The 27,097-nt window shown below is 38.6% G+C and overlaps 1 protein-coding gene across 1 annotated transcript in view; it reads left to right on the top strand.

Moving 5' to 3' along the window:
- The window catches only part of CSTPP1 (centriolar satellite-associated tubulin polyglutamylase complex regulator 1), a 187,082-nt gene that overhangs the window by 46,138 nt on the left and 113,847 nt on the right, over nucleotides 1-27,097 (top strand). Inside the window, exon 2 of the mRNA XM_028111075.2 lies at nucleotides 128-230. Coding sequence (XP_027966876.1) covers nucleotides 128-230 — 103 coding nt within the window. The remainder of the gene's footprint in view (nucleotides 1-127; nucleotides 231-27,097) is intronic.

The raw sequence follows: 27,097 nt of genomic DNA, 5'->3' as shown, positions 1-27,097 counted from the left end.
ACTTCCTAGGGCAGAAGCAACATCTTCGTTGATTTTCATGGCTTCCTACTGGGACTGGGAAGACTTTAATTTTCTCTGTCTCTTTCTCTTTCTGTCTTGTTTTTTTTTTTTTTTTTTTTTTTTTTAGCCCAGCGACATGTCCTCACATACATGGAGGATGCAGTGTGCCAGCTGCTAGAGAATAAGGAAGATATTAGCCAATACGGCGTGGCCAGGTTCTTCACCGAATAGTAAGTACCTGTTTGGCCAATAGGGCGAGCTCAGAGGAGGCACTTGGAAGCAGGCAAGGTATATGAAGAATAGAGCAGGGTATTGCTGATGATGTAGTGGCAGTGAATGCTGAGTTTTGGTAGGTTGGTTGAGGGCTGCCCAGACACGTTTTGGAACATGCTTTTGGTGCAGCTAGTTTTGCCCAGTGATAAGTCTTTTTTTTTTTAAAGATTTTATTATTTGACAGAGAGAGACAGAGTGAGAGAAGGAACACAAGCAGGAGGAGTGGGAGAGGGAGCCTGATGTGGGGCTCGATCCTAGGACCCTGGGATCACGACCTAAGCTGAAGGCAGACGCTTAACGACTGAGCCACCCAGGCGCCCCATCCAGTGATAAGTCTTATGAGTGGTCATGACTATAGTAGCTCAAGAACGAATTGTTTCATCTGTTAGATCGGTTTCTTTAGGTCCCTCCTATAATTTTTAACTTTCTCCATTATTCAGAATACTTACTGTGATTGCCTGTCATCCGTGTTCCTTGGCCTGTGTTTTTCATAGCTGGCTTTTCTTGTGGAAATGTGTAGGATGATTTGCTTCTGCAGTTTTCTTTCTACATCTAAAGGATGCTGTGTCAATCAGCTGAGGATTTTAGAGTATATGTAGAGGCAGAATAGCTTTCATGTTGTGTTTCTTTGTAAAGCATGCTTGCAGTGTGTAAAAGTCAAAATGATTACTGCTTTTTTAATGTCACAGAACTGTTCTTAGGCTGAAAGAGCATCCGTTTTGAACTCCTTGGTCTTCATGAAAGGGTGTGCTAAAGAAATACACAATGTTATTTTTATTTCCAAAATGCCATCACACATTTGTATAATCATTTGGATTCTCCTTCCTTTTTTTTATGGTTTATTGGGAACATTTTAAGGAAGAATAGCCTCTAACAGGCTTGTGTGTGTATGTTTTTTTTTTAAGCTTTTATTTATTTATTTGGGAGAGAGAGACAGAGAATGAGAGAGCGAGTGAGCACGAGTGGGGTTGCGGGGAGGGGAACAGACTCCCCCCTGAGCCATGAGTGCCGACATGGGTCTCAATCCCAGGACCCTGGGATTATGACATGAGCCGAACGAAGGCAGAAGCTTAACTGACTGAGTCACCCGGGCACCCTAACAGGCTTCTATCTAAGGGGAATCATGAGCTCAAGTCTATCCTCCTTGAAAACATATTTTTTCCTTTCTGTGCTCCACTGCTTCCTTAAAGATCAGACAACTGTTCTAATGGCCTAAACTTGGGTTGCTGTTAGGGGGATTCTTGACTCTGTCTAGCTTCTTTTGCCAAGCTATGGATCTTGCAAATGAAGTCTAGATTTCTTATGGATTGGAATTTCGAGTCCCTGGGAAAAACAGGCTCTCTAGGAGCAGAGCCTATCCCTTTTTTCAGTCCTCTAAAGGAGGATCAGGGAAGGAATCTTGTTCTCATGGTGTGGGCTGAAGCAAATGAGGTGGGCAGGGAATAAAGACTGAGATTGAATAGTCTTGCTTGCTCTTACAGAACTGACAAGCCTAGGGGTCAAGTTTCTAGGCCATTTAATCTGTACCAGCACTCTTGAGGCTCCTTGCCAAGTGAAATATGATTCTTCTGGGGGCAATGCTTCTTCCTGGTTTTTTCGTTTTACTCTACCTCCCCCACCCTCCAAATCCTTTATTAGTCTTTCCTATCACACTGGCTCCTTGAGGACAGGCTCTTCATCTTTGTGTTCTTAGTGCCTGGCACGATAGTTAGCACATAATAGATGTTAAGTGAATGTTTGTTGAATATACAGCTGTATCTATATTTTAAGTTATTGCACACTCTTTACTCTTGTTCTTGTTAGTAAAAAGGACTTTCTCTTGCCTTCTCTTTCTTTTTTATTGATTCTCTTTGAGTAAGCTCTATATTCTGCCATATAAGAAGCTGTATACCATGTATGTAATACTCCAAAAGTGAACCCAACTGGTCTAAATAACTGATACTGAACTCTATAGAGCCAATAGTAAATCTTATAACTGTTTCAAAATGCTACTGAATGCTATCAACTGTAACTTTTATCCACCAATACACTGTTGAAAAAAAATCTTAAGATTTTCCATAGTGCTGATAGAAATCTAGTTGCCAAGTGAGCTGTTTCTTGTCCTCGGGAAACTAAAAATTACATAATGTTTATGAGTGGCACATACCTGACCCTTTTCAGAAAGCATATTGGCCCAAGGCAAGTTATTCTGAGAAATGAACTAGCATCAAAGCTCCAAAATCTTAAAACAAACAAAACAAAAAAGACTTGAAAGCTATGGATGTATGATGAAATTGAAAGTAGTATTTGGTAGACAAAGAGACCTGAGTGGTAGAAGCTCCTGATTTTCCTTGATTATGAATTTTATTTATCTAGTGAAAATCCTTCCTTATCAGGCTTCAGTTTTGTATTGATTCATAGCAGCATAATGACACTGCCCTAGGAAGAAGAGTTCCTTATTCTTAAAAGTCCTCACTCTATAATCTTGGGCAATTTTTGAAATTGTTTTTGGAAGGAAGGCTTTCCTGCTGATTTTCTTCTCTGGGTCTGCTTGTCCCCTCACCTGTGCTCTCACTCCCTGGTTGTTGGTGTTTTCCAACAAATCCATGATTGTTCCAGTAAATCTGGGTAAGCTGCAAAACATGAGTAGCTAAGCTGTACTGTGTGTGTATGTCTGCAAGACTGTGAGCTCTTTAGATCATATTCCTCTGGACACTCTTGAAAGAAGGATACTAAATCCCAGAGGATTTTCTTTTATGTTGTATGCAACCTCTACCTCTGAATGTTGTCTTTCAACCACTGGAAGGTAAAAGGAATTAATATTTAGAGGTGCCACTCTAAGAATAGACCAAGTGTCAGCATGGGGTCAGGACCTCTGAAGAAGTATATCCAAGAAAATGAGGCTAGAGTAGTTATAACTTAGAAACCACAGCAGAGTGTGACCAGGTTCTTGTGGTAAAGATAAAATGAGAAATGTGGTTTTTTAAGACATTGGAAAATAATGATGAGAGAAAAACAGGCTGAAATCTGAGAAGTCCTATCAGGATCGGGAACCATTCTTCACAGGCTAAATTGATAGTTACAACACTGTGGCATCAGGGAGCTTGACTTCCCCATACTAATATAGAAATGAATGATACTCTGTGGTCTTGGTTGGTGGGCCCAGGAGGGCTCTTTCTTATGATCAAGTGTCTTGTTTTTGTTTTTTTAAATGATGGTTTTAACTTCTTGGGGATACTTTCGTGATGTCTGTTTTGGTTGCAAGTACACAGATACCTTCATTGATAGAGGTTTATTTCAAGGATATGTGAGAATATAAGACAGCATTCACTCATGAATTCATTCAGCAGTTATTTTTGAGCACTTACTATGTGCCTATGTGTAATAGGCAGTGGAGATAGAGTAGTGAACAAGACAAATAAAGTAATTATTCTCATGGATGTAAGGGTTTAGTGTGGGAGATAGTCAATAAACAAGTAAACTGATGATGACGACAATAGCTAATAGTTAATAAATACTTGCTGTGTGCTAGGCACTGTTCTAAGCACATAACATGTATTCTCTCATTTAATTCTCACAATACTGGGGCACCTGGGTGGCGCAGTCGGTTAAGTGTCTGACTCTTGATTTCAGCTCAGGTCATTATCTCAAGGTGGTGAGATCAAGTCCCACGTCGAGCTCTGCACTGGGCATGGAGCCTTCTTGAGATTCTCTCTCTCCCTTTCCCTCTGCCACTAACCCCCTTATGTGCACGTGCTCTTTTTCTCTTTCTCTCTAAAAAAATGAATAAGTAAAAAAAAAAAAATCTTTAATTCTCACAATACCATGAGGTGAGGTTTTAATATTCTCTTCATTTTATGCATTAGGAGATTCAGGCACACAAAAAGAGTATTACCAAGGTTACACAGCTGATGACCATAACAAGATAAATAACAAGGAAATAACTAGGGTAACTTGATACACAGGATAGTCAGGGAGGCCTCTTGGAGATGGCATTTGAGGGTTTATCCCATGGGATGATTGACTCATCCCATTAAAGGGCCAATAAGTTATCTCTGTTCAGGTGACTCACCTTTTTGTCCACCTTTGTTACCTAAGCTTTCTGTGTCCAAAAAAGATGATATGATTGATTTTTCTTTTTTTAAAGATTTTATTCATTTATTTGACAGAGAGAGACACAGCGAGAGAGGGAACACAAGCAGGGGGAGTGGGAGAGGGAGAAGCAGGCTTCCTGTGAGCAGGGAGCCCGATGCGGGACTCGATCCCAGGACCTTGGGACCATGACCGGAGCCGAAGGCAGACGCTTAACGACTGAGCCACCCAGGTGCCCCAATAATATGATTGATTTTATTTGCTGCTACCCAGAATGGAAAAACCTTAACAGGCAGTGATCAGGGAAAGCCACCTTACAAGTAATTGGTTTCCCTATGCATTGCTCAGATGCAATAAGTGAAAGTAATAAAATAGACATAAAAATTACCTGTGTTATATATAATATTAATATGAAGATTGAAATCTTAGTTTTTAGAAAAAGCATTATTATATCTTGATATATATATTAATCATCAGAATTCAGTTGGGAATTTACATACCTTTTTAATATACTCTTATAGTAAAAGATACCAGCATCAAATCCTTTTTTTTTTAATTGTTTTGATTAGAATATAGCCATAAAATGTGAACTTCATTAATTCACTCCTGGAGATGAAAAGGAAGTTCCAATGGTGCATATTCCTAAATCACTTAAAGTATAACTCTAAAGAAAACAAACCATCATTATAAAATATGTACTATTTCTTCTGTTTTTAAACAGGTGCTCTAAACCCTGTGAAAGATGACCTACTTCTCTCCTAAGTAATCTAGAACAATCAGGGTGTAAACTTTCAGTTCTAAAGTTGGCAGATTTTTTTAGGATTATCCATCATCCAGCATTTAAGTAATGTTGTTTTGGGTTCTTCTCGTGCCCATGGTAACAGAGGAGCAGTTTTGGAGCAACAAGAAACACATCAGAACAAACCAGGGCTTCACTGATTTCCAGGCTCATAGCTTTGAATGAGGGATCGCCTTGAGACTTCTCTGGGCCATTTCTGCTCCGTGTTTTCCCTACTTATTGTTGTTAAATCGAGCCAAAATGTGCTATGGTGAAGTAATGGTGACTAATCCTATTATAGACTTCTTCAAAAGGGTATTGCTTCTCCCCGCCCCGCCCCCCATCTTTTTTCCATAGTTCAGTTCTTAGCTGGAGTTGACACATTATAACAGAAAATTACCCATTTCTCATTGTCAGCATCTGGATTCTCACAGACTCAGATAATTGCCAGGAATAGATTTTGCCTTCAACTAGAGCAATCCTGTCCTCACTGTTATTGGCCCAGTCACTTCTGTCATTTGTAAAAATCTGTAGAGGATTCTGGTTCTTTTCTATGTGACTAGGAATATCCAGAGCAAAAGTACTGCAGGGAGACATAGTGGTGATTGAGAGTCACCAAAAATCTATTTTGAAACTTAAAAATCCAGGTTCATCAAGGTTAGAAGAAGTTGCTTACTTGCTTAGAATCCATCTCTCTTCTTCAGTCCCTTCATGTTTTGATTACAGGAAACCATCCAGCAGCACCTGACCTGGTAACTGAGGAAGCCATTTCACAGCCCACTGGTCCCCTGACTCATTTAGAAGTCAGAGTCAAAGGTTGTGGAAGTAATAATTGGGCCCAGATTCTCCCTGTCAGGAGGGTCCTCACTCCCCTCCCATCCCTTCTACAAGTTAAGAGAAATTTAGCTGTTGTGAAACCGTTCAATAAGAGGAAATGAAGGAACTCCATCCTTGGCTGAAGTATTCTCAAGAACCAGTGATATTATTTCTCTTTTCATGGGAGCAGCTTTTACAGCTAGCTAGTATAAAATTTAGGTGTAATTTTCTACACGAAAATATTTCCCCTTAGAGAAATTACTTAATTTATGTTAATCGATAAATAATATAAAGAATCTTTATTTGGTCCCATCCAAGCACTGATATTTCTTCTCATTCTCCCGCTCTGATAATTCTCTGAGTACCCCTCTGGCAATCAGGTAGACACACAAATCTGAATTTACAGAACAGTAGTGCTATTAGTAATGTGAATTAGCTCATCAGAAGTTAAGAAACTTTACTTCATCAACAACAGAACAGTTTAAATTTATCAGTGTTTTTAATTTCTTCCATAATATGCGCAGAACTCTTAGAAGATCTGTGGTGCTGGCTGCACAGGCCTGGCACAAGAGCAGGAAAGAATGACACATTCTGGCACCTTTAACCAGAAGGTCTGTAATGAACTGGGAGACGGGTGGAGGGGAGAGAGGAGAAGGAGGGGGGACAGTTAGGATTTTGGCAGCCACACAAAGATTCTTCTTCCCCGAGAAAAGTGAAATGAAAGTCAAATGAAGCTTCTCTCTGTTATTATGATTTGCTAAGATGTTTGTCTGTCTCTTAGCTTCCAGCCCCATGGCAGGTGCATCTTTCCAGTCAATGACTTCCCCACAAAACAAATTGTTTCTCAGGATCCCTCAAGAGGGGTCATGTCCAACCAATTTCCTGTCTGAGGCCATAACTGTGATTCCTTTCTTCAACTATCAGATGCAATTCTGACCAGCACAGTGGAAACTATCTTACTAGAAAATGTCATGAGCATGTGAATTTATTTTAGGACACCCTGGCCCAGGGTTGCTGAGTTCTGGGGCTGCAACAGTCAGTAATGCTATTTCCGGGTGGCCATAGAAGCAGCCCGGAATTCATCCCTTTGTCATTAAATAACATCAACAACAAATGTCTTTGTTAATGTCCTTGTGTTATATTTTCCAGGTCAAGATCATTGCTAGGGGTGATAATACCTATCTCACAGGGTTGTTGTACAGATGAGGTAAAATGATGTATAAAATGGCTGGCTATGTAGAATTCATTCTCATTCCCCTTTAGCTCCAGTTCTCTGGGATTTTTGCTTCTCTCCTACTTTGTGGATCTCCTAGAAAGTGATAGTCTTACTCTTCTTTCTCTTTATATGGTATTAGAGCTGAAGATTTTGAGGACTTTTTAGTCTCTCTCGTTTTCTGTAACACTTTTTGCTTACCCTGCATTTTATGTACTTTTTTGGGAGATTAAAGACATTTGATGATTTCCTGCAGGACTATTAGCCATTTAGCATTAGCCACTTGACTCATCATTTAGTTCATTCCGAGAATAGCCTAAGAAAGCTTTTTTGTCTTTCCTTTTCCCACCGATAAGCCATTTCCTCACTTCCTGGCTATACCCTCTTTTCTCTGGCTGCCAAGATTAAAAACTTCAAGGTGTAGTGGGAGACCTGAGCTAGTCAAGTCTATCCAACTTGTGTTGTCCCTCCTCTTAGCTCTAGCAGTGCAGCGATGTGCTCAGGGTAATGAAAAGCAGACATTCTCTGCTGAGGTCATTGCTCCTCACCCTGGCAGCCTGCTGCAGGAAGCTGTTTATCTGTGCTTGCTGAGCCAAGCTCCAGCCTCCCAACAGTTGGAATGTACTGAGAAACCACAGAGCCCGAAGAGACCATGTTACACAGGCAGTTCCAGGCAGGGAGAGTATATTTACATCACACAAGCTGCAGTTTACATATGTGGGGATAACTGTTCATCTGCACACTCTCAAACTTCACCGTCTATGCAATATATATGCCCTCTCAAGGGGGGTTAGCCAAGAGAATTGTACCGCTATGTCCAAAATGCCCTGAACACCTACTAACTTGACATAAGGAAAAAGAGGTATTATAGAAAATTTGATGTAAAAACCACCTTTTGGGGCACCTGGGTGGCTCAGTCACTTAAGCATCAGACTCCGGATTTCAGCTCAGGTCGTGATTTCAGGGTCCTGGGATCGAGCCCCACATTTGGCTCCATGCTCAGTGTGGAGTCTGCTTGGGATTCTCTCTCTCTCTCTCTCTCTCTTCCTCTTCCCCCTTACCCCTTCTTTCGAATAAATAAATAAAATCTTAAAAAAAAACCCTTACCTTTTTAAGGTAGCTTTTTTCTGAGTCAAATTTGATGTTTAGAATCTTAAACCATACAAGCCTGCTCTCTAAAGCATCCCCAAATATTGTTCTTTGCATGGTTTTTCCAACTACATATTTTCCTTATCTCTTTACCAACATACCAAGTATCGTTACAGAGTTTCAAATGTGGCTGTAAGATATGGTCATCTTGCCTATAAGGGGATGTAATTTGGTTGAGGAGATAATGCTTATTGATTAACAGAATAATTGTTAATTGTTAATAGTTCAAGACCTTATATAATGGCATTAAGTTGTACTCTGAGATCTGAGAATAAGGAGAAATAATGGGTACTAGAGAAGTTAAATAAGGCAACATAGAGGAGTGTGTCTTGACTTATGTGATGGTTAATTTTATGTGTAATCTTGACCAGGTGAGGGTTTTCCCGGATAGCTGGTAAAACATTCCTTCTGAGTACGTCTGTGAGGGTGCTTTCAGAAGAGATTAGTATTTGAATTGGTAGACTTTAAAGAAGATCCACCCTCACTAATGTAGGTAGGCATCATCCAATTCCTTGAGGACCTGACTAGAACCAAAAGGTAGAAGAAGAGTGAATGTGGCTTTTTGGGGTTTTTTTGTTTGTTTGTTTTTGTCTTTTGGCTTTAGCTGGGACATCCATTATCTCCCACCCTCAGATATCAGTGCCTTTGAATTTGGGGTAGAACTTACATCATTGGCACTCTGATTCTTGGGCCTTTGGACTCAGACTTGGACTTACACCACTGACTGCCCTGGCTCTTGGGATTACAGACTTGGATTGAATTACACTACCAACTCTTCTGGTTCTCCAGATTGCAAATGGCAGATCATTGGATTTCTTGGGCTCCATAATCACATGAGCCAATTCCATAATCACATAAGCTAAATCTCTTCTTGTATATACAGTTTACCTTGAACAACACATGGTTAGGGACATTTATCCCCAACACAGTCAAAAATCCATGTATAGCTCTTGACTCCTCCAAAAATTTAACTGCTAATGGTCTACGGTTGACCAGAAGCTTAAACAGTTGATAACATAAACAGTTGATTAACATGTATTTTGTATGTTATATTATTATATTCTCACAATAAAGTAAGCCCGAGAAAAGAAAATGTTTTAAGAAAATCATAAAGAAGAGAACATACATTTATAGGACTGTACTGTAAAAAATCTGTGTATAAGTGGACTTGTGCAGTTCATACCTCTGTTGTTCAAGGGTCAACTGTATATACATTTTTACCACTGGTTCTCTTTTTCTGGAGAACACTGACTAATACAACCTGGAAAGGTGAATAGAATTTGAATAAGCGAATGAGAAATAAATATTTTTATGTGACACTAAAGTACCGTAGCATAGTGGTTAACCACACAGACTTTGGAGGCTTTGTTTGAAGGCTGCCACTTACTGTATGTGATCTTAGCCAGGTTGCTTAGTCTCATCTATAAAATAGGGAGACTCACATATAAAATGTGAAATTCCATGTTACATGATTGTTGGAAGGATAATGAATGTAAAGTGCTTGATAGTCTACCTAAGATACACTAAGTGTTGGATAAGTGGTAGCTACTACTACTGCTGTTTGTGCATTCGACAAATATTTACTGAATACCTTCGTGTTAGTCAGTGTTCTAGACACTAGGGGATATACATCAGTGACAAAACAGATAAGAAATCCCAACTTTTGTGGAGCTTCCTTTCTGACATTAGCTTTCATTCTGAAACTGTATTTTACCTTTTTTTCTCTTGTAATAATTTTAGACTTACAGAAAAGGTGTAAAATTAGCATAGGGGTGCCTGGGTGGCTCAGTCGGTTAAGCGTCTGACTCTTGATCCCAGCTCAGGCCTTGATTTTGGGGCTGTGAGTTGGAGCCCAGTGGCTGGGCGTGGAGCCTACTTAACAAAAACAACAACAACAACAAAAACACATAGTCTCTATATGTCTTTCACCCAACTTCCACTAATGTTAGCATCTTCTATAAAAATAGTATAATTATGAAAATCAGTTAATTGAAAACTATTAACTACCCATTGACATTATTGGAATTTTCACCTTCATTTTTGAAGGGTAGTTTTTTCTGGTATAAGTTCTAGGTTGGCAGTTACTGTCTTTTAGTGCTTTGAAGACACTCTTCCATTTTCTTCTGGTTTCCACAGTTTCTGTTGAGAAGTCAGCTACCAGTCATTCCTACACCTTTGAAAAATAATCTGCCCTTATCTCTGGCTACTTTTTGGATATTTCTCCTTGGTCTTTGGTATTTGGTAGTTTTACTATAATGTACCTAGGTGTGTTTTTCTTTATATTTAAACCCCTTCATGTTCTTAGTGCTTCTTGAACCAGTAATTTGATATCTTTTATCAGTTTTTGAAAGTTCTCAACTTTTAGCTTTTTAGATTTGCTTCTGTTTCACTGTCTTTACTCCTGAGATTCCAGTTACACAAACTTTAGACCTTTTCATGGTATCCTCTCTTATGTACTTTCTGTATTTTTCATCATTTCATCTTATATGCTTTCTTCTAGATATTTTTTCTGACCTATTTTGCAGTGCATTAATTCTCTTTTCATTTTGTGTAATTTGCTGTTAAACCCATGTACTTTCTTAATTCCAGTTATTGTCTTATTTTTGTTTTTGTGTTTTTTGTATCTTACCATGACACTTTTAATCTGTTTTAAATACAAAGGAGAGAAAAAAAGAAATTGCAAGCTGGGGAAACCATGAATGTTGAAAGCAAGTTTGAAAAACCTTAAGATTTGTTTACTAGTGTTTCTCATACTTCTCTTAGTCTTGCTTCCCATAGTGCATCTTCATTTTTCTTTTTTATTTCCAGCAGCAAAGAAGATTTTAATTAACTTTGCTTTCTTTACTTCTGTAGTTTATGGTGAAAATCTTATATAGCTTAAATATGACTTTTTGGTTTGTTTTTTAAAGACTTTAGAGTAGTTTTAGGTTGACAGCAAAATTGAGAGGAAGGTAGAGATTTCCTATGTATCCTGTGCTGCCAAAATGCAAAGGCAACAGTTATTTTTATTTTTATTATCATTACCAACATTCCCTGCTTTTGGTACATTTGGTTACAATTGATGAACCTACACTGACATATCATCATCACCCAAAGTTTATAGTTTACCTTAGTGTTCACTTGGTATTGTATATTCTATGGGTTTGGACAGATGTCTAATGATATATAACCATCATTATGGTATCACACAGAGTATTCTCACTGCTCTAAAAATTATCTGTGTTTTCCCTGTTTATCCCTTCTTCCCACCCAGTTTCCAGCAACCACTGATCTTTTTACTGTCTTCATAGTTTTGCCTTTTCCAGGTGTTATATAGTTGGAATCATACAGTATATAGCCTTTTCCAATTATTTTACTTTTTTTTTACAGATTTATTTATTTGAGAGAGAGAGAGAGAGAGGGCAGAAGCAGGAGGGGGAGAGGGAGAGAGAACCTCAAGCAGACTCCACACTGAGTGTGGAGCCCAACACAGGGCTTGATCTTATGACCCTGAGATCACAACCCAAGCTGAAATCAAGAGTTGGACGCTTAACCATCTCTGCCACCTAGGCACCCCATCCAGTTATTGTATTTTTAAAAAAGATTTTAAGTAATCTCTCCACCCCAATGTGGGGCTCAAACTCACAATCCTGAGATCAAGAGTTGCATGCTCTACTGACTGAGCTAGCCAGGTGTGCCACAATTATTGTATTTTTTAGTTCAAGAATTACCATTCAGATTTTTTTTAATGGTTTATTTACTAATTCTTATTCTTCATTTTCTTGAACATGGTAAAGCATGGTTATTTAAAAGTCCATAATTCAAAATCTGGATTCCTTATGGGTCTGTGTCTCTTATCTATTCTGTCTCTTGGCTCTTTACTCCATTGTCTTAAATTATAGTATACTTTTTTTCCCCTTAGTTGAGTGTTGTATATTGTATATGAAAAATTATAGAGCTAATGTAAAGCCTAGAATGCTATTATCTTTCTTCAGAGAGGATTTACATTTGCTTCTGGCAGGTGGCCTGAGCACTAGCAATCCTGGATTACCTCAATCCAGTCAGGGCTTGAAATAATTTGAAGCTAGGCTTAAGTATCAGGGAGGGCTGATCTATTTCTAGGTATAGCCTTTCAGGGTGCCAAGCAGAACCTTAGGGATACACCAGAGTCCCTCTTCCCAGCCTGGGTGTGTCCTAAGCTCCAGTTTTTTGACCACCAAGCCTCAAGAGTCATTTGAAAATTCAGGAACTTAACATTAATTCAAAACTATTACCTGTTCAGTCTATCAGCTGTCTCTTTCAGGACTGGCAGAAGCCCCTGAAACGACTAGTGGGTGTAATAATATCTTATTTTTGAAGTGGTAATGAGTATAAATGATACTGTGAGATATTTGGGACAACTTTAATGTGATATGAAAATATCTGAGGTTTCTATTACTGACAAAATCACATGTACTGCTAATTCCACTATGTTTTTATTCATAACTGAGGGAAATAGTAAATTCCAGTTAATGGTTTATAAAACAAAAGATGTCATTTTTTTTCCTATCCAAGTTTGTGGATCCCTTGAATTCAATCCATGGACTCTTCCATTTAGAATTCCTGTTTATGGGGAAAAGAGGCACCAAATGCTAGGCTGATCTCTTTGGATTTTATTCTCCTTTCATAACTTGGCCTTGTCATTCTTCATTTGCTTCGGTGGCTGTCTGATACTTCAAACAGATGCTTTTAATAATTCATCTAGTTTTTCTCAGCCAGAAAGTTTAGTCTAAATTACCTTCTCTACCTTTATTGTAAGAGAAAGTATTTTGGAACTTTTGTTTTAGAGGAATGTAATTATATTAGCAAAAGTAGAAAATATCATACACAGGAAGAGGTCATAAAGGAGTATAACTTGACTTGTGGAGGACTAGTACCTGTTGAAAAGCAACAAACAGGAAATGTATAATTAGGATAGGGCCAGTTTGTGGAAGCCTCAATTATGTTGAAATAAGAAGAAAGACAAAATAAAAGACAGCACCTTGCAAAGGCTAAGAAATAAACTCATCGCTTGGTCTTCTTTTAATTTTTAAAATTTGTTAACTGTTTATTAAGCACCTACTATGTGCCAATCTCTGTGCCAGACATGGTCCTCAAGGAATTCACTGTCATTCTCATGGGAGGCAAAAATAATGGCAGTTTCATACCAGAAAAACACTGTTATTCTATAGTGTGGACCTATTATATGTTGGATACCATGCTAGTGAAGGATATAAGATGAGTAAGCCAGTTGAACTCAAGGAACTTATGAACTCAAGGGGAAAATCAGACATAAACATAACTATTATAATGCTACTAAATACATGCCAAGTAGAATTTCAGGCAACATGTTTTGGGATAAATGAAAGGAGGGATTTATTCTATGAATGTTAAGGAAGACTTCATGGAAGAAATAATACTTCAAGTGTTCCTTAGAAGATGAATAGTAGAGAGTGGGAACTGAACAGGTAAGGCATTGCTAGCCAAGGAAACAGCATGAGCAAGGGCACAGAGGTTTTGTGTTTTCAGAGAATGACAAAAGGTCTATGATCCATGCTTTAGTCCATTTGAGCTGCCGTAACAAATGATCATGGACTAGGTGGCTTATAAATAACAGAAATTTATTTCTCATAGTTCTGCAGGCTGGAAGTCCAAGATCAAGGCTCTGGCAGATTTCCTTGTCTGTGGAGAGCCCACTTTCTGGTTCACAGATGGCCTTTCTTTCTCTGTATACTCACACTGCAGAAGGGCCAAGGGACCTTTCCTGGGCCTCTTCCATAATGGCAAGAATCCCATTCATGAGGGCTCCAACCTTGTCACTTCCCAGAAGCCCCACCCCCAAATACCATCACACTGGGGATTAGGTTTCAATATATGACTTGAAAGAGACACAGACATTCAGTCTATAACAGTGAGGTCATAGAGTTCAGGATGATATGTAAGTGAGGGGTTACAAAGAGAGTTCGGTCGTGGAAGTTTTCTACTCTGTACTCCTGGTATGGTATTGGTGCCATTGGCTAAGATTATTCAATTCAGGAAATATTTCTTACATATCCATATATGCCTGGGTTTTTGACAGGTGCTGGGGAAACAATGGTTAATAAAGCATGGTCTCTACCTTGAGTGTACTCACAGTGAAATAAGTCAATAATTAAATAACTTGTGGTTTGAGCTAACTAGAGGGTCAAGGTATAATGCCCAAAGGAAGAATATCTTAATTAAGCTTGAGGGGTCAGGAAGGGTGTCCCAGAACAGGTGGCCCTCTAAGCTGAATATTCTTTATCTAATTTATTAAAATTAAAGTTATACATGCATACAGTTTAAAGAGTAAAATAGTTAAAAAAAAAAAAAAGAAAAGAAAAAGGCATTATGCCAACTCTCAGTTTAGTTTCCCATTCCTCAGAGGTAACCACTTCCTACTTCTTTGAGTGATTTGTTTGGCATTTATTTCTGTATCTCTGAGTTACTTGCTTATGTTGCTACTTCATTTTTTTCAAATTCAGGCATTATCTATTGACTTCCCACTGTGTGAAATGTAAATCTATTTCTCTTTAACACTCTACCACACATATGTAATTTTATTTACTCCCCAATATCCCGATATACATATATCAAGATTTTGGTTATATCAATAGTTACTATTAATGTTTTATAACTATATAAACACTATTAACACTTGAACTAAGTTTCACAATCTTCTCACCCCCGAGACTGCCTCTTTTCCCCTTGTTTGATTAATTTTTATAAACTTATCACTAATTTATCTCCAAACTCTACCCAACTGAATAAATTGCCTTTCGGTACTTGCTATTTATTTTCCATTTGCCCCTGCAGATCTACTCTCCACATTACCCTGGAGGGCTGATCTGTACGGACTTTAATCCATAGATTCCCTTGCCCTGTGGCTCCCCATTTGGGTTAAAGCAGGAGATTGAAGGGCAGGAGGAGACAGGGTGAGCTTGGGGTATATATTCTCTCTCTACCAGTTTGCTGTGGGTTAAGGTTGGCTCTATTCCACTACTGAAGGTCACAGCTTCTGTTAGATGGTCCCTACTCTTCCTAGATTCAAGAAGCCACTCCCTCCACTTGTCTCTTCAGGACTGGGGTCTTAACAGATCTTAGCTGTTGTTAGCTCCAGGGTAATCCACTTTCCCTTAACCTTTTCCACACCTTTGTAAATACCCTTATTAAATATATTATCTGTTAACTGCCAGGACTCTGACTGAAGCAAGTATATTGATATTTTTTTGTACGGATTCATTCTCTTTCAGTTTTATCTTCTTAAAGTCTCTCCCAGAATTTTCCGACCTGCTTTATCTGTATTATTTTATCCCTATGTCTGCTTTATAGTAGCATTCTCTGGACTTTCACCATTACGCTTTGGATTTCCTGTCATCTTTCATCCTTGTTTTTGGTGTACTCATTTTAAAACAGGACCTCACATTTTTTGACACTCTTGCCTTTGAGAAGTAGAGTCTATGTCCTTTTCCCTTGAATATGAGTGTAACACTATGTGAACTTTTTTTTTTTAAGAGAAGGAGAGTGAGGGGGGAGGGGAGAAAGGTGGGGGAGGGGCAAAAGGAGAGAGAGAATCTCAAGCAGGCTCCACACCCAGCGCAGAGCCCAGTGTGGGGCTCAATCTCATAACCCTGAGATCACGACCTGAGCCAAAATCAAGAGTCAGATGCTTAACCAACTGAGCCACGCAGCCTCCCCAACATTGTGTCTTGGTCTCTGGGAACTCACTTTTCAGACATTGCCTTTCAGGAGACCCCTTTTTATTAACCAGTTGCCAAGTTGTAAGAAGGCCAGCCACAAATTTGGTCTTCAAGCCTAGGTGTCTGACATGTGAGGGAACAAGCTTCCAGATGATTCTATCCCCAACTATTTGAGTCAGCCCCAGCCATTCAAGTCTTCCCAATTCAGGTCCAAATATCATGGAGTAGAGACAAGCCATCTATACTGTGCTCTGTATAATTCCTGACATACTCAATCCATTAGCATAATAAAATTGTTATTTTTTTATGCCGTTAAGTTTAGTATGGTTTGTTATGCAGCAACTGATGATTGGAACAAAATTTGTTACTGGGAGTGAAGGGCTGCAGTAACAAAAACCTAAAATATATGTCATTGGCTTTGAGACCAGGCAACAGTCAGAAACCAGAAGGACCTTTAAAAGACTGATAGTGAAAGTCTGATGGGCCTCAAGGAGACCATCAGTGAAGGCTTAAAAGAGAGTGAGGAAAATGTTATTTGGAGGTAAGAGGACCCTTGTTATGTAATGACAGAAAGTTTGGCAATACTGTCATTTTTGGTAATGTGAAAAATAGGAAATCTACATAGTGAGTACGACAATCCTACCTGTGGAGATTTCTGGGCTGCCTATCTTTTTCTAGCTACCTACAGTAAAATGTTAGAGAGATGAACTAAAGAATGAACTATTTTGTTTTCAGGTAGAATGTAGAGGAAATATAGAGAGCTCAGGACAATTTTTCTAACCGGCAGAAAGTATTCAAAGTAAGGAAGTGCCTCAAGACAAAGATCAAATCCAGAGCGCTAGCAGAGAAATGTGGTCCAAGGGTAAAGATGAAACCTTTGTTAAAACCTCAGCAAGATTTCTGGGTGGAGCCTTATAGACTTCTTTTCTTCCCCCCTCATAGATTCTTTTAGATAGACAAGAGGCCTAAGGATCTAAAGAGCAACAGCTTCATAGGGAACCCAAATAGGGAAGGGCCAGTCTCAAAGAGGTTTGTGGGTATAGCTTTTGTCCAATGGAGTAAACCCCAATAAAGTTAATAGAAAAACCTCAGCATCGTTTTTAAGAGAATTGTATTTATGGAAGCCCCGTTAGCTTGGGCTAAAGAAGACATAAATAATATAAAATAAAAAGTGGTCCCTAGACTTCTATGAGAAGGAAGCAAGCTGAGAAAGCTCTTCAGCTGCAAACTGAGACTATGAATTATGGAAACAAAAGTATGATTCAGAAGATGAAACCAAAAGCCCAGAGTACAGAGTCAAAAGCCATGGAAAGTCATTATCAGGGAGAGGTACTAGGCTCAAATCATGGAAATGAGACGTGTGGGTGGATGGATATCAGAATTGCAATGAACCAACAGTTGCTATCTTGCCTCCCATTCTCCCTCTTTTTGGATGGAAGTTTATTGTGGTTATCCTATCACTGTATTACCATGGTACATACTGGGTATGTGGGAGCATATAACTTGTCTCTTTAGTTTATAGGTGTTTAGAATGAGGAATTAAACAAGGAGCTGTACCCAAGAAATTGCACTGGAGGAACTTCATCTGTACCTGGACTTGATTTATATGTCAATGTCCTAGAGTTTGTGTTGATGCTAAAATGGAATTAGACTTTGGGGGTTTCGGTGGGGGGTGTATTTTGCATTTGGGAGGAATATAAATTGTTGTGACCAGAGGGCAACTGTGGCTGATTATATTTTCAAGATAGCTGTACCAATATCTCCTATCCTACATGATCTTCTACAAAGTGATCTTGCCATGCCCCCAATGAAAGACAGTCTGATTTTTTTTCATTTTTTATTGTTATGTTAATCACCATACATTACATCATTAGTTTTTGATGTAGTGTTCCATGATTCATTGTTTGTGCATAACACCCAGTGCTCCACGCAGAATGTGCCCTCTTTAATACGCATCACCAGGCTAACCCATTCCCCCACCTCCTCCCCTCTAGAACCCTTAGTTTGTTTTTCAGAGTCCATCGTCTCTCATGGTTCATCTCCCCCTCCGACTTACTCCCCTTCATTCTTCCCCTCCTGCTATCTTCTTTTTCTTTTTTCTTAACATATGTTGCATTATTTGTTTCAGAAGTACAGATCTGTGATTCAACAGTCTTGCACAATTCACAGCGCTCACCATAGCACATACCCTACCCAATGTCTATCACCCAGCCACCTCATCCCTCCCACCCCCCACCTCTCCAGCAACACTCAGTTTGTTTCCTGAGATTAAGAATTCCTCATATCAGTGAGGTCATATGATACAGGTCTTTCTCTGACTGACTTATTTCACTCAGCATAACACCCTCCAGTTCCATCCAAGTTGCAGAGTCTGATTTTTTACAGTGTGTGCCTTGGCGTGCACACATACTCATTCACTGTGCTAGGCTTATAAGGATCCTTTTAATCTTTCCATTCCTAGAAATTTTCTCCAATATTTTTTCCTTCATTTTCTCTGTTCTTTCAAACAACTTGTCTACTTACATATACACCCATAGATATGTAGTTTTATATAAATTGTATCATACTACACATGCTGTTCTGTATAATTTTTATTTTTCAGATCACGTAGGCTGTATATCCTTTAAGATTTATCAAATAATATGACATTTGATATTTATCAACTGATATGGCATTTAAACATACTTACCCAATCATACTGATATATAGAGAATCTTTAAGCTGTTTCTCACACCTGTAAGTGGCCCACACACCAAATAAAAACTTTTTAGACTGTGTGTCCCAATGTGAACTTCCAAAAATATGGTTACTATATGCTAAGGCATGAATTGGGGAATCAGCATAGTGTTTGGTGCTCTCCATTGCTCATCCTTCCTTTCCTATATGATGACCCCATCTTAAATGAAGGAGTCTACATACTGGAGAGCCATTTAAAATTGCAATATTTTATGGAAACAATTATCTCTAATAACTTTTGTAAAAATAATTTTTTTTTTTTGGAGTCTGAAGCTGAGTGGTGATGCAGGATTTTTTCTTAGGAATCCAGACCTTCTCTTTAATCAGCAAAACCCTTTAATTTGCTAAAGATCAGTTTAGTGCCCCGTTGACCACTCAGTAGAACAAGCAAGTGTTAGAGATCCCTTGTGTTTTTTCTTTAGTTGTAAATTCCATCAAGCTAGCCCATTAATTGTAGTGGATGGGAACTGGAGAGCTGTTCATTTGGCAGTTAGCAAAGGGTGGTAGAGGAAAGAAAAATATCTCTCTGATATTTTTGCTTAGGGATTTGGGAATTCAGAATTTAGTTATAGATAACTAGATTAATGTGTTTAAATACTTTGGGTCACTTTAAATCATTCCTTGTTTTGCAATATACTAACAAGATCTTAGAGGTAGCTAAAACAGTGGTTGGGAAATTCTGCTGTGGATTAGGATCCTCCAAAAGCAGCATCTGCTAATGAGCAGACTGTTTAGGTGATAGATAAGCAAACATAGATTAACTAATAGAGTGAGGAGTCCTGTGTCCTGTGGTTACCTCTCTATATCTGACAAGGGTATTGTTTGTAGGCAAGAGAAAGTTTCTTTGGGGTCCACTGTCTCTGTTTTACAGGGCCTTTTTTTTTTTTTTTTAATCCCATCCTAAAGGTAATAAGAACATATAGTGGCACTAGATGGTATTAATCAGTTTAGGATGTTGACATGTTAGATTGTATAAAACAAGGCAGAAAGGATCACTTTTTGCCAGCTGCATCATTCCTGTCAAGAGCTTACTATGTTCCTGCTCGTTTTGCTGTCATTGTTGTTAACCCATTAGAGAAACTAACCACTATATTGGTTCCAGCCAAATCTTTGTCATCACTGGCCCTAAAAACCTCTTGGGGACCAAAGAGCACCTGGCCATTCTGAAAGCCTCTATCCTCAGTGATTGATGCTCATCTCTGCAGGCTCCCCAAAGCCCTCCTCCCTTTTTCCTGAAGCACCTTCAAGCATTTCTGCATGGCTACCCACTCACTCTCTTCTATTATACCTCCTCCTCCTGCCTTACTGAATGTGGATTTCCCAGCTCACAACTCTTAAGAAGGAGCTTTATTTCAGAGTAGAAAGGGGCCCCCATATGTGGCCTATTATATCCATATCAACTTGCTTACCCTTTTCAAACAGCTATTGTCTTTTAATAGGGTCCTGCCTGGCAGGGGGAGTCCTTAATTCTTGCCATATAAGAATGGGCAGCTTGAGTTACAGCAAACTGCAGTTTGGTGCTCTGATCAAAAGGCCTCTGTTGTTTTTAGGTTTTTTTTTCCCCTCCCTCTCTCTCTCTTTCTATATCCTGGGCTAATAATTCAGCACAGCAAGGTCATTACAGGCTTTGAATTGAGAGTTGAGAGTGTTAAATTACTGACCTAGAATAAAAGAGATCTGGGGGGCTCTCAAGAAAGATAAAGGGATTCCGGCTAGTAAAGTGCAAGCCCAGCAACCTCACTTCTTAACAATATTATTTTTTTTAATCCTCTCTGTCTCCAGAAGTCTTTTCTGGGACAAGGAAAGATCTCCTGCCAGAGAAATTAGGTTAGGAACTCAACAACATCTTCTGAGAGCCGTGGCCCAAGTGCTAGCAATTCATGGGGCCTGTGTTGCTGTCCTTTTGTCTCCCCACCTTGTCAGTATTTCACACTCTGCCACCTCACTCCCCCAGCCTATCTGGTCCTTGATCATGTAAGTCAAATATAAGTGATACTTCGGCTGAAAGATTATATCTCACACAGGATTTCAGACATGTGAAAAACAGACCACTTAGGCTTCAAAATATCTTAAAAATATGGCATTGTCTCAACAAAAGCTGCTTCCATTCCATTTATATTTTGTAAATAACCTTTGTCTGGTCCTACCATACTTTAACAAGAAGAACATTGCCCCACTGTGACTGAATGTGACACCTCCGCTTTACTGTATTGGGTCTTCTTCATACTTGGCCAAAACTGCTAATAGTTTTCCTTTTCCCCAATTACCTCCTAAAGCCAAGCACCATCTCTGGAAAATATCGACTTCCTAAGTTTCCTATTTTTAGAAAAGCCCCTGAAACCAACCGTCACAGATTTCTACTGAGCAAAGTAATAATAATAGCTGATGGTCCCTGAATTTGGCAGGCATTAATACAACATGCATTATTATTGCATTTAATCATCATTGGCAACTTTCATTACTATTATCACAATTTTATTTCATTTTATTTTAAAGATTTTATTTATTTATTTGACAGAGAGACAGCAAGAGAGGGAACACAAGCAGGGAGAATGGGAGAGGGAGAAGCAGGCTTCCCGCGGAGCAGGGAGCCCAATGTGGGGCTCGATCCCAGGACCCCAGGATCATGACCTGAGCCGAAGGCAGATGGTTAACAACTGAGCCACTCAGGCACCCCCTATTACCACAAATTTTATAGATAAAGAATAACTGAAGCACAAAATAATTAAGTACCTGGCCCAAAGTCACAAAAGTGGGAAGTGGAAGAATCTGTCCCAGAGGAGTGCTTCTTGAACTTTAATGTGCGTGTGAACCACCTAGAGTCTTGTTAAAATGCAGAATCAGATTTAGTAGGTCTGGGGTGGGGCCTGAGATTCTGCTTTCTAACAGGCTTCTAAGTGATACCAATGTTGCTATCTTTGGTCCACTCTTCCAGTAGCAAAGCCATAGTCATTCTTACTTCAGAATCACTCTAAAAAAATGTTTTGGTTATAGTTTCCAATTACTCATTCCATCAGACAATCCTATATATATACACACTGGGTATTTGACACCAATATATTAATTTATTTCTTATTATGGTAAAATATACACAACAAAATAACCTTTTTTTTTTTTTTTAAAGATTTTATTTATTTGACAGAGAGAGACACAGCGAGAGAGGGAACACAAGCAGGGAGAAGCAGGCTCCCCACGGAGCAGAGAGCCGGATACAGGGCTCGATCCCAGGACTCTGGGATCATGACCTGAGCCGAAGGCAGATGCTTAACGACCAAGCCACCCAGGCACCCTCAAAATAACCATTTTAACCATTTTTTAAGTGTACAGTTCTGTGACATCAAGTACACTCACATTGTTCTGCAACTATCACCACCATCTATCTCCAGAACTTCTTCATCTTTCTAAACTGAAACTGTACTCATTAAACACAACTCCCCAGTCACACCAACTAGAGAATTAGAGAGGAAGTTTCAGATGTGAAAAGGGAAAAGGCTAGAATGTGCCCTGTGTAGCGCTGGAATTGAATCAATGTACTCATGGGTTTTAATATATGTAGATAGCTAGATATATAGAAATGAATCTAGAGGTGTGTGTTGTGTATGCACACGTGCAGAGTGGGTATATATAAATCTTCATTTGTCTTTACCCTGACTCTGGGAGAGCCTAGAAACAATGATACATTTGGAACATATCCCACATCTACCTAGGTTTTTAAACAGTCCTCTAATAAAAGCAACTTGTACTTCTTGGAGAAATGGCTGGCTCTAGGATTGGGTAGGGAAAGAACAAGATGAGCCTGGAACATCTTTTTCTTTCAAAAAGTAAGGAAGTGATCAAAGAATTGTATGGACATGTCAAAAGGACATAGAAGTCAGTTTGGGGCGCCTGGCTGGCTCAGTCAGTAGAGCATGGAACTCTTGATTTCAGGGTTATGAGCTCAAGTTCCATATTTAGCATAGAGCCTAATTACTTACTTACTAAATAAATAAATAATAGTGGTTCTAAGAGGCATCTTCATTTTGTTCTTGTTTTTCAAGAAACATCAACCTAATTTTTCTCATAGTTTTAAATAAATTAACGGGTTAGAAATACTCATCATAAGGCCTATAGATTAGGGGTGCCTGGGTGGCTCAGTCGATTAAACAATGGACTCTTGTTTTGGCTGAGGTCATGATCTTATGATCTCAGGGTCCTAGGATTGGCTGCGTGCCCTCCCCCTCTTCCACCATGGGTCTGCAAGTCCCCCTCTCCTCCCTTCCCCCATTTGTGTGTGCTCTCTCTCTCAAAAAAAAAAAAAAAACTCATGAATTTAAAAAAATAAGGCTTGTAAATTAGATAATAATATTGTATCAATTTTAATTTTCTGATTTTGATTATTATACTATGGTCATAGAAGAGAAATTCCTTCTTTTTTAGGAAATATATGCTGTATTTAGGGTTAAAGGAGCATCATGTCTACAACTTACTCTTAAACAGTTCTGAAAAATAGTAATATTTATATATGTGTGAGAAAGAGCATTTGAGTGAGAGTACATGTAACAAAATATTCACATTTGAGTAATCTAGCTGAAGGGTATTTGGGAATCCCTTGTGCTATTCTTGCAACTTTTCTGTAAATTTGAAATTATGTAAAAATACAAAACAATTGAAATCTCAAGAGAGAAACCCAACAACTTAAAGAATAGAAGAATTTACTCAATGAAATTTGAATACTGGTTTTGGAGACATCTGTTGAAGAAGACGTTATGGTATACTTCTGTGTGGCCTTTAAAATATTTTTAGGAACATTTTTGTTCAATTTTAGAGGTAAGATTGATGTCTATTAAAAGACTTTATTTCAGTTAAATACAATGAAAAAGTAACAAGAATGTGCATTTTTATGCAGGTAGAAAATTTGTTTTGGATTTCTGGTTATAATGGCTTGCAGTGTTTATGATTTGGCTTTCTTATCCATTACAAACACATGGTAATGATACATAAAATTTTCTGAAGAGAAAATTTAAAGGACATAGCCATTTTGTAAAATCAATATAAATTCATCTATGGGCGAGAAACCAACAAACCACAATGCTAATGGGGCTAAAACCACAGGTGTCTTATGTTCTGGGTTCAGAAGCAAGCATAGGAAACTGAGAGCTCATTTCTCATGGAACAGTAGACTAAATGTGTCACACACAGGGCAGATTTTTTATTTTTTATTTTTTTATTTTTTAAAGATTTATTTATTTATTTGAGAGAGAGAATGAGATAGAGAGAGCATGAAAGTGGGGAGGGTCAGAGGGAGAAGCAGACTCCCTGCTGAGCAGGGAGCCTGATTCGGGACTCCATCCTGGGACTCCAGGATCATGACCTGAGCCGAAGGCAGTCGCTTAACCAACTGAGCCACCCAGGCTCCCAGGGCGGGAGGTTTTTTTTAAAAATTATGATTGCTACCTGGAAAATGGCTTATATAAAACCTGGATCTAGGAAAAGAAGCAGACAACCTTGCAACCAGGACGGAGTGGTCTGAGCTACTCAAGGGTTCAGTGACAGTCTCTGTGATATCCCCAATATCGTTAGGAATGGAGCCTTAATTCACCCAATATACGATCTGATCCTAGACTAGGATCTGTCCTCAGGAGGGAGTGAAGGAGTGAGCAACTGGAGACAGTGATAATCTCCCACTTAAGGTGAGTCTACATGCTGAAATTCCAAAATATATAACAACTAATACTAAGAAAGAGCCAATAAACCCTACAATTGAAATATAAATTTACTCCAGAGAAATTAAGACTAATTAATTATTTTAAGTTGAATTTGAAATAAAGTTTAGGATCCTCAGGGACATAAAAAAGGAATGGTCATCATTAAAAAAAGAGAATAACTGGATTATTTGTGTTTTGGGTGTTGAGTTTTATAAGTTCTTTATAAATTTTGGATACTAACCCTTTATCAGACGTTATTTTCAAATATCTTCTCCCATTCTGTAGGTTGCCTTTAGTTTGGTTGCTTGTTTCCTTTGCTGTACAGAAGCTTTTTATTTTGATGAAGTCCCAATTATTTATTTTTGCTTTTGTTTCCCTTGCCTCAAGTAACATATCTGCTACGTTGATGTCAGAGGTTACTGCCTGTGTTCTTCTCTAGGATTTTAATGGTTTCCTGTCTCACATTTTGATCTTTAATCCATTTTCAGTCTATTTTTGTGTATGGTGTAAGAAAGTGGTCCACTTTCGTTCTTCTGCATGTTGCTGTCCAGTTCCCCAACACCATTTGTTGAAGAGACTGTCTTTTTTCCATTGAATATTCTTCCCTGCTTTGTCAAAGATTAATTGACCATAGAGGTGTGGGTTCATTTTTGGGTTTTCTATTCTGTTCCATTGAGCGATCTATTTATTTCTGTGCCAGTACCATACTGTCTTGATCACTACAGCTTTGTAATATAACTTGAAGTCTGGAATTGTGATGCTTCCAGCTTTGCTTTTCTTTTTCAAGATTGCTTTGGCTATACGGGATCTTTTGTGGTTCCATACAAATTTTAGGATTGTTTGTTTTAGCTCTGTGAAAAATGCTGTTGGTATTTTGATAGGGATTACATTAAATTTATAGATTGCTTTGGGTAATCTAGATATTTTAACAATATTTGATTTTCCAGGGGCCCCTGGGTGGCTCAGTCAGTTAAGCATCTGACTCTTGGTTTGGGCTCAGGTCATGATCTCAGGGTGGTGAGGTCTGCCCCTGCATTGGGCTCTGCACTCAGCATGGAGTCTGCTTGGGATTCTTTCCCCCTCCCTTTCCTTCCCCCTCTGCTCCTCCCCTGCTTTCTCTCTCTCAAATAAATAAATAAAATCTTTTTATAAACCCAATATTTGTTCTTCCAATCCATGAACATGGAATGTTTTTCCATTTCTTTGTATCCTCCTCAATTTCTTTCATCTGTGTTTTATACTTTTCAGAGTACAGATCTTTTGCCTCTTTGGTTAGGTTTATTCCTAGGTATCTTATGGGTTTTGGTGCAGCTGTAAATGGGATTGATTCCTTGATTTCTCTTGCTGGTGCTTCATTATTTGTGTGTAGAAATGCAACAGATTTCCATATGTTGATTTTGTATCCTGCGACTTTACTGAATTCATGTATCAGTTCTAGCAATTTTTGGTGGAGTCTTTCGGGTTTTCTATATAGAGTATCGTGTTATCTGCAAATAGTGAAAGTTTGACTTCTTCCTTGCCAATTTGGATGCCTTTTATTTCTTTGTGTTCTCTGATAGCTGAGGCTAGGACTTCCAGTACTATATTAAATAACAGTGGTGAGAGCGGACATCCCTGTCTTGTTCCTAATCATAGAGGGAAAGCTCTCAGTTTTTCCCCATTGAGGATGATATTAGCTGTGGGTTTTTTGTATATGGCTTTTATTATGTTGAGGTATGTTCCCTCTAACCCTACTTTGTTGAGGGTTTTTATCATGAATGGATATCATACTTTGTCAAATGCTTTCTCTGCATCTACTGGAAGTATCATATAGTCATATGGTTCTTATCCTTGCTTTTATTAATGTGGTATATCACGTTGACTGATTTGCAAATATGGAACTATCCTTGAAGCCCAGGAGTGAATCTCACTCGATTGTGGTAAATGATTCTTTTAATGTATGGTTGGATTTTATTTGCTAGTATTTCATTGAGAATTTTTGGATCCATGTTCATCAGAGATATTGACCTGTAGTTACCTTTTTAAAAAAGATTTATTTATTTATTTGAGAGACAGAGAGACAGAGAGAAAATGCAGGGGGGAGGGGCAGAAGGAGAGGGAGAGAATCCTCAAGCAGACTCTCCACTGAGGGCGGAGCCCGATGCAGGGCTTGATCCCAGGACCCTGAAATCATAACCTGAGCTGAAATCAAGAGTCAGATGCTTAACCATCTGAGCCACCCAGGTGCCCCTGTAGTTCTCTTTTTTAGTGGAGTCTTTATGTGGTTTTGTTATCAAAGTAATGCTGGACTCATAGAAAGAATTTGGAAGTTTTACTTCTATTTCTATTTTTTGGAATAGTTTGAGAAGAATAGGTATTAACTCTTCTTTAAATGTTTGGTAGAATTCACCTATGAAGCCATCTGGTCCTGGACTTTTGTTTCTTGGGAGATTTTTGATGACTGGTTCAGTTTATTTGCTGGTTATCAGTGTGTTCAAGTTTTCTATTTCTTCCCGTTTCAGTTTTGATAATTTATATATTTCTAGGAATTTATCCATTTCTTCCACATTGTCCAATTTGTCAGCATATAGTTTTTCACAATATTCTCTTATAATTATTTGTATTTCTGTGGTGTTGATTGTAATTTCTCCTCTCTCATTTGTGATTTTATTTATTTGGATCT

This window comes from Eumetopias jubatus, unplaced genomic scaffold (assembly GCF_037043125.1).
Source record: "Eumetopias jubatus isolate StellerSeaLion01/CBP00866 unplaced genomic scaffold, mEumJub1_p1.0 scaffold_13, whole genome shotgun sequence".
Lineage (NCBI taxonomy): Eukaryota > Metazoa > Chordata > Mammalia > Carnivora > Otariidae > Eumetopias > Eumetopias jubatus.
Note: the sequence above shows the minus strand (reverse complement) of the source record. Positions and strands in the feature narration are given on the sequence as shown.